Below are 8,399 nucleotides of genomic sequence, written 5' to 3'. Positions count from 1 at the left end.
AATTCGATATGGACAAATGCGATCAAAGTGTTAAATGTAATCAAAACTGATGCCAATGTGTCTTACCATAAATATTGTGGAACAGTCAAGATGTCCATACGAGCCTGGTCCACATGGCACATCTCATGCTATGAGCTGTCAGGAAGTACACGGTTCAAATTTCAAATCACCAAAGCGGTCGGGTGGATACGAATTTTATGCCGTTTCTACCATATAAAGGGGGTGTTTGTTCAATAAATACTATGCACCCCCATCAATATTCATAATATAATAATTAAATTAAGAGTAAATTACACTGTGACAATTAATATCAAGTCTAGTTATGCAAATTCTCCAGATTCTTTGTAAAATTAAGAAAATCCATGAGATTGTAATTATAATTCACATTAGCGTTTTATGAGAAGAACAAAAACTTACATCGATATCATTTAAAAATAATATCTGTATAGCTTATCCTTAAATTAATTTAATAATAGTCAGCAATCTTATATGAGGTGCAGAAAATGCAGGGCTTCGTTAAAATTAGTTATTAATTGGGTTTTAGATACGTCCAATTAATACAACATAAAGTTTATATAAAGCAGAGAATTGATTTATTTTTAATAAAGAAAAACAAAGGTGAAGAGTGGATTGTGTCAAATTATTCCCAATGTCCATATCTTAAGGAATTTGTTCTCTCAAGTTCAGATACTGTTCCAAAATACTTTATATGGGTTGGTGTTGGTGGACCTCTTCACCCATCCATAAATAAATCTATACTGCATTTGCTGCTACTTGAACTTGACACATATGCATATTTAAACTCTTCTCCTTTTCTTTCAGTTTCGTGTAAAGACTAAACTAACCCCATATGACAAAAGAAATGACGAGTCAATTTTTGCCTCCCTTCTTTCATCCTTTTTCATTTTTTTGTTTTTTCTCTTCTCTATTGTATCCTACCTTTAATCTTGCTAAATTTCACACTGCTTTTGTGAATACATTGTACCGAATTCACAATATTTAGCACTTTTATTTATTTAACGTAAAAAAAAAAAGGAATCAGATTACCATATGTATAACAACACGAATATATAAGTACTATAAATAAATTTATGGCATGTACAACCACTCGTTACTAACCCAACCAGCATAACCAAATTAAAGGGTTGAGATACAAAACTATTAATGTCCACAGCCAAATGTAATGATTGATTAATCTCTTCACAATTCCTTTATACAATAATTCATTAATTTTAGAATAATTAATTGTATACACTAGATTGGCCAAATTTGCAAGTCTTCAATCCCATTTGAAATTACAAATTCACCCTCCCCTCCCCAAGTATTTTGGTCAGCAGAAGATTACAAAACATCCTATTCCTACCAAGAACAAAAATAGATAGGTTACCTAATATGTTTGGCTGATATCAACAACTAACGCCTGTTAATCTAACTAACGGAGGAGAAGGCAATTCGCGTTGCAATGACTACAAAACCAATAAGAAGATCCAGTGATCATATAACTCTTACTGATGAAACAGACATCACCAGCTTCTGTGAATAATAATTTCTTATTACATCTATTCATTTTCTATTCAAATTCGTGATAATCAACATTCTTTGCTCCTGCAGTTATCACTCGGAAAACATGTTTCTCTTGGAACAAAACTACATACCTCGTCCATGCCCTGATAATTTGTCAGCGCAGCACAACAGACTAAAAGTGCGGCAACGTCCATCATGGATCTCAATCTGACCAACTCTACTGAAACTACTATGCATATCACTACCAAGGCATGGATATATGAGTGTCTTCACCTATCATTTTTTCGAACCAGCTTCAGTGGGCTCGACGACCTCAGCTTCAATCGTTTCTGGCACGTATGAAGTGGGATTTACTTGCTGCTGAAACCCATCTGCAGATGCACCCCACTTGCCTAGAAGAGCCATGTTCATCATCTCATAAATTTTTCCTCCAAGCTGTGCAGGACTCTCAGGCTGCATCGATCAAATATATATACATTATAATATTGTTACCGCATGCAGGAAGATGTTGGAAGACAATAATAATAAGAAGATTCTAGCCAAAACATCATCTATCTAGTATAGAAAACCACATCTGGGACTACACTTCACAGGATAGCTACAACCATTGGCCTCAGAAGACACCATCACCACATAAGTGTTAACAGAAAGCATTTTGCTGCCAAAGTCTCAGTGTGCAGTTAGAGGAAATCTACTCAAATTTGGACTACTGCTGAGCTCATCTTTCCTTCTGTTAAACATATATACATATATATAAACGAAGAAGAAGAAGAAGAGGAAGAAAGGATTGCAAAGAGAAGTAACTCACAGTGAAACCACTGGAAATTAAAGCTGTGTCGTATAAAAGATCAATTGCCCTCAGAGCTTCCTCATCATTCGGATTGCTCTTGCACACAGCCTGCAATATTACATACAATTCAGATGTGGAAACAAGAATGACAATATTTTACATGTGAACTCTTTCTAAGGACCAAGTAACCATACATTCAAAGTTTTGATTATGGGATGTTCTGGATTGATTTCAAAAACCCTTCTGCTTCTCATAAACTCCAAGCTTGAGGGATCGCCAACAGTTTGTGCTTTCATCAGCCTGCATTGAGTTCAAAATAACAGAAAAATCTCAGGCACAAGTATGTTGATATATAAACATATTTAAGCCATGCAGATTCTTCTGCCTCAGCAAAATCTCGAGGCCTCACCTCTCCATATTGGCAGACCAACCAAACTTCCCAGAGGCAAGAACACAAGGTGATGTGCTGAGACGATTTGAGACTTGAACGCTGGCAACTCTGTCACCTAAGCGTTTCTTGATCCAGTCACAAGTCTGACCAAATTCTTGCTTTATCTCTTTTTCCTTCTCCTCATTCTTGTCACCTACACCGTTCATGGATAGGACATCAGAAACCTCAGAATCAACCAAGAAAAGATGATCATAGATCACCAAGAACAATACGGATATAGAAAATGTACATCTGCATTGAATAATATGACCTTTAACTAGCCATAACGTAAAACAGAAAAACAAGGGCAACAAACAGTAACCCAGGGGCAAGACCCCTAGTTCAAGCACCCATAGGTAGACGACATTGAAGCATAGCTGTTTGATTTTCTAACTTCACATACAAGATTAGGCTAGTGGCTAGTGTCATCTCATCAGAGTACTAAAGGAAAATGAAGACTAAAAAAGGTAAATGAGAAGGTTTTCATAACTAACCCAGATCTAAATCTTCTTTGCTGATGTCAACAAAATTCTTCTCTTTGTATGATTTCAGATTTTGTATGGCAACCTCATCTATAGGATCTACTAAGAAAAGGACCTGCACCAAGCGAATAAACCATGGTCATGAAGCAAGTAAAAAATAGGTGGACAGCAGAACAATGCAATCAGCAGATAGAACATACTTCAATATCCTTTTCAACAAGTTTCTCCAAGAAGGGTGTATTCCTTGCACTAGCTACGCTGTCCGCAGCAATATAATAAATATCTTTCTGCTCAGGTTTCATGTTCTCCACGTACTCATCCAAGCTGATCATATCCTCCTCGCTTTGGGATGAGAAGAACCGTAATAGTGGAGCAATGCGCTTGTGGTTCTCACGATCTTCAATGCAGCCTAACTTTATGTGTTTGCCAAAATTCTCCCAGAACTTCACGTAGTCCTGTACAAAGAACAGGCATATGAGCAAATTGGACAAAGCAGTTAGGGAATGCAAAGGCAAGTTAGAAATCATATGCTTCCCCAGAAGTGGATAAAATCAAAATATGAAAGGAAATAGAAGTACAGTTATAGTGAAAACATCACAAATTCTTCCCTAGAATCCAAGTTAAAAATTTCAGGAAGAAACATACATCTTTATCCTCACTCATAGTTATTCCCAGAATCATGTCAAAGGCCTTTCGCACCAGACGTTTCCTCATGATCCGCACCTAATCAACAGCAAGCAGAAAGAATTAGAAAGGCAGAATACTCGAAGGCAGGATACTGAAGAAGGTATTTGTTTTGTATACTTACAATACGACTTTCTTGAAGGATTTCACGTGAGACATTCAAAGGAAGATCGTTTGAGTCCACAACACCTTTAATGAAGCTCAAATATCGAGGGAACTATTCCATAAAAAGACGAAAAAAGAAAATGAATATTAGTTATAAATAGTTTCAGTGGACAATCCTTGCTTACAGACCCTTCATTATTTTCTTACCAGTTCACCATCGAAGTCATCAGAAATAAATACACGTTTGACGTAGAGCCTTATATTCTTTGTCTTGGGATTCACTATATCATCCTTCCCTGTGGGTGCTATAGATGGAACATACAGAATAGACCTAAACTCCACTTCACCCTGCAACAACCAATAGAGTGAGACTCAGTAAATTATGAATAAAAAAAATTAATAAATTTCACATATACAACTGTTGAACTGTTTCTATTTCCAGAAAGATAGATTATTTACTTAAGTCCCAAAGGCATAGCAGCAAAAAGAAGCATTCAATGATGCATGCAGCTTGCAGAGTGGATATTAAACAGAGTCGTCCCAAGTCCCAACAATAAGAAACTTCAAGGTAAGGAAGGGGTATAACCTCAGTTGTAAAGTGTGAAGAGGCAAGAGGTTCCAAGTACTCATTAAATGTTTTCTTGTAGAACTCATTGTATTCCTCTGTAGTGACTTCCTTAGGGTTACGGAGCTGCATCGAACAGAGGAACCTTAAATTCCGGAGACAAGCAGCTTTAGCAAATAAAGAAAAAAATAGCACTTCATAAGCTCACCCATATTGGCTGGGTCTCATTTGTAAGCTCCCAATCCCAATATCTCTCGACTATTGTCTTAGTCTTCTTCTTTTTCTGTTGTACAATAAGCATTACAAAAGTTTCACCAATGGAAAGCAAAAAGCTTTACACCTAATACATGCTTGTAAACTAAATAAGCTTGCGGATAGTACCTCAGTCTTCCCATCTTGTTCACCCTTGCTAGCTTCAGCCGGATCCTCATCAGGATCCTCATCAACCTCAACCTGCAAAACTGCCACTTTTTAGAAAGCCCTCGCAAGAAGAGTGCGTAGCTGCCTTCAAGAGCAGAAGCACAGGAGTACTGGGGGGATAACTGGTAGCAGGATTTTCAGGATCAAGAATTGGCACTTTATCCTGTCTCTACAATCACCTTATATTTTCACAGTTTGACCAATATGTAATGCTAACTGCATTTTATCATCTGTGCACAGACCTTTTTAATCCTTTTTATTAGAGAGGAGCAATAGAACAAAAACAGTACGTGCAAAGTCAAAAAACATCAGAAGAGATTGGGAATCTTTACCTCTTTAGTGTATCCCTTCTCTTGCCATGTGTAAATTGGGAAGGAAACAAACAGTGAATAGTTTTTAACAAGCTTCTGAATTCTTTCTGGATGTGCGAACCCTTTGTCATCATGCTAATGCATAAACAAAAGGAATATTAGGACAAGAACAAAGATCCAGCAAAGAAGATGCAGAAACACAACATTAGAAGTTTCTGAACCGACCTTTAGATAAAGAGTCAGGCGAGTTCCCCGTGGAATGAGCTTAGCAGGATCGGTCTCTTCTCGGATGGTATAGGAACTAGAGTTGGCTTCTCCTTCCCATACATATTGTTTATCAGATTTAGGGCTCTTTGTTGAAACCTCAACCTTTCATACAAAAAATGAATAAGCCTAACATGCCAACAGAAAAAAAAAAAACAATTTCTTTGAGAGAGGCTGGGGGTGGGGGGTGTAAGCTTCAGCTTTAGAGGAGGAATTAGTTCAGGAGAACCCATACATACCCGCTCCGAAACAAGGAAAGCTGAATAGAATCCCACTCCAAACTGACCAATTAAGTTGCTGTCAGCACCAGCATCCTTGCTCTCCTGTCAAACAACAAAATAGGAAGGTGATACATGTAATGACTATCAAAAGACAGAAACAATAAACTATTAGTATCGCCAAAGGGATTACACACCTTCAATGCTTTTAAAAACTTCGCAGTTCCACTTTGTGCAATAGTACCAAGACAATCAACAAGCTCTTGCCGAGTCATGCCAATCCCAGTATCTCTATTAGGAAAATGGTTCAACATTAGGAAGGAAGTTAGTAAAAGATAAAAGCAGGCTTAAAGCTCATACAACTTACGTAATTGTAATAATTCCATTGTCCTTGTCAGCTTGGATGCGGATGTCAAGGTCCACGCCATCTGTCAAAAGTTGGGGATCAGTAACACTAAGGAACCGCAGCTTGTCCAAGGCATCACTTGCATTGCTGTTAACCAAGATCAAGGTTTTTGGAAGTTAGTAAAAACGTTCAGAAAGCACAGGCATGGCAGGGAAGACAGAAATAGTGCTCAACACACAGATGGGATGTTTTCTTAGAATGTCGAGATTCATGAGCAACAGGCATGTAAAAGCAATTACCATGTATAAAAAAGTTTCTATTGCAACTCACAGTATTTCGTTACCCTCAGCAATCAGTTAAGTGTCATCAATGATAACAAAAGAATATTATATAAAAGTAAAAGTAGGTAACTAAGATCAAATAATGAATGGATATAACAATACAAAGACAACAACAAATCAGTATAGCAAACAAAATTGAGTAATAATTCATGGATGATCACTCTTTTTTCTTTCCTCATGGATTAAAATCCTAATCCCATAAAAATGAACAAAATCTAATTTGATATTTTTCTTGACTCCCCCAACCAAAATCCAGTTTGCAGGTGCATTAGATATCCATGCATGCTTTTCAGATGCTGCTCTCAAACCTCACTCTGGTGCAGTATCAACATATACTACAAACTTCTTGTAATGGACAAAATATAGCAAAACTAAAATATTGGGATGTGAATGTCATGTAGATTGAAAGACATGCCTGATAAGCTCCCGAAGAAACACATCCTTGTTGCTATATAAGCTATTCACGATAAGGTCCATCAGACGGCTAACCTGCCACAACAAGTATAAATATGAACAATTGATGAATTATAGGTCAATCAGACTGTCAATAAGATACGATTCAAGTTCACCTCTGCTTGGTACTCAAATTTTTCAGCTGGTGGGGATGATGCATCAGATGCAGCAGCAGTAGACTCAAAGCGACGGCCCACAACAGGACCATTTTTCATGTTAAACAGCTTGGTATCACCAATACCATTGCTGGTACCAGTTGTCAACACAGAACACCATCTCTTTGTCGTATCATTCTGTCCAGCCTACTCACCAGGGGAGAATGAAGATCTTATTTACAGGAAACAACAGATACAAGGCTGATTTATTTATAAACAAAAAGACAATGACACACAAACGTAATGGCTGATCACTGTAACCTTTGAAACTTTGTAACTAATTTCTATTTCCATGCAGAAATATCTTACAATGTCCCAGTAAGAGACACTACAGTAATAAGATACCGAAAGGCATATTCAACTAATCTTACAGAAAAGGGGGAATTTTATAAAGAGACTTAAAGTTGGATGCACATGCAAGATTCTATGCATATAGTAAAATTGAACTTAGGTGCACAATCAAGATCCTCTGTGTATATCCCTAAGTCTTTAATCACTAAAAGAAACACATACAACAATGCTGAAAAGTTTGCCTAAGACACCACTTTGCTACCCAGGAAAACAATAAACATACATGCTTCTCGTTCCGAAAATCTCTTAGGACAACCAACTTACCCATAAAAGGTTAATGTGACTCTCTAAGTATTTACTTTCATGCTCGCAACATCGCAAGATTAGTACAGTAAAACAAGCATAAAAGCATATGCTTCATCCACGCCTTCTTACATTTTAAGTTTCAACTTGATCAACATAAATTCTAACCGGCAAAACCCTCAAGATGAAACATAGAGAATGTTGCAAAGAGCTTGGGAGGACCACAAAGTTAGACACAAAATCGTGACGAATGCGAATAAGAAACAGCATAGGAAAATACCAGGTGATGATCGAGAGGAAACGAGGATGAGAGTGGACGGTAACGCGTAGCGGCATTTCGGAGGATAGCGGAGACGGAACGCCTCGACAGCCGGTGCATTTTCGCCAATGATTATGTGGGTAGGGAGAGAGAGCAGAGTTGCCGATTTGGGGTGTGTGTTGGGGAGTGAGAAGGGGTAGGGTTTAAGAAGAAATGGGGGGTTTTAGGAAGATTCTGGAGATCAGTCGGACTTTCTTTCTGTTTTGATGGGTGTTTATGTCATTCAACAGATTGTACAATTTTCATTGCATAGGGCCTTTCAGTGGGCTTTAAATACATATATTTATTGCATGGGCTTCTTCAGAGAGGCCCAAATCCTAATTTTAACTCCATTTAAATTTTAATAAAATCTTATAAGATTTTTTTAAAATTTATAAGATGTTAAATTTTATTTTAAA

The 8,399-nt window shown here is 37.4% G+C and overlaps 1 protein-coding gene across 1 annotated transcript; it reads right to left on the bottom strand.

Moving 5' to 3' along the window:
* Positions 1,260 to 8,168, bottom strand: LOC105167396 (heat shock protein 90-6, mitochondrial). Its single transcript, XM_011087091.2, has 20 exons — positions 7,963 to 8,168; positions 7,050 to 7,235; positions 6,896 to 6,969; positions 6,161 to 6,286; positions 5,991 to 6,084; positions 5,815 to 5,898; positions 5,537 to 5,680; positions 5,333 to 5,446; positions 4,962 to 5,033; positions 4,789 to 4,863; positions 4,602 to 4,706; positions 4,223 to 4,363; positions 4,035 to 4,127; positions 3,872 to 3,949; positions 3,427 to 3,681; positions 3,239 to 3,341; positions 2,724 to 2,898; positions 2,509 to 2,614; positions 2,333 to 2,422; positions 1,260 to 1,977 (listed from the first exon to the last, which is right to left on the bottom strand). Exons 1-20 carry the CDS (start codon positions 8,059 to 8,061, stop codon positions 1,801 to 1,803), a joined length of 2,391 nt encoding a protein of 796 aa, XP_011085393.1. The 5' UTR covers positions 8,062 to 8,168; the 3' UTR covers positions 1,260 to 1,800.

The sequence above is a fragment of the Sesamum indicum genome, linkage group LG8, assembly GCF_000512975.1.
Source record: "Sesamum indicum cultivar Zhongzhi No. 13 linkage group LG8, S_indicum_v1.0, whole genome shotgun sequence".
Lineage (NCBI taxonomy): Eukaryota > Viridiplantae > Streptophyta > Magnoliopsida > Lamiales > Pedaliaceae > Sesamum > Sesamum indicum.
Note: the sequence above shows the minus strand (reverse complement) of the source record. Positions and strands in the feature narration are given on the sequence as shown.

Coding starts and splice junctions, on each gene's coding strand:
- LOC105167396 (XM_011087091.2), bottom strand. CDS start 8,061: ATGCACCGGCTGTCGAGGCGTTCCGTCTCCGCTATCCTCCGAAATGCC. Junction 5,681..5,814: donor CTTTCCTTGTTTCGGAGCGG/GTATGTATGGGT, acceptor TTTGTATGAAAG/GTTGAGGTTTCAACAAAGAG. Junction 5,034..5,332: donor AGAAGGGATACACTAAAGAG/GTAAAGATTCCC, acceptor GCAGTTTTGCAG/GTTGAGGTTGATGAGGATCC.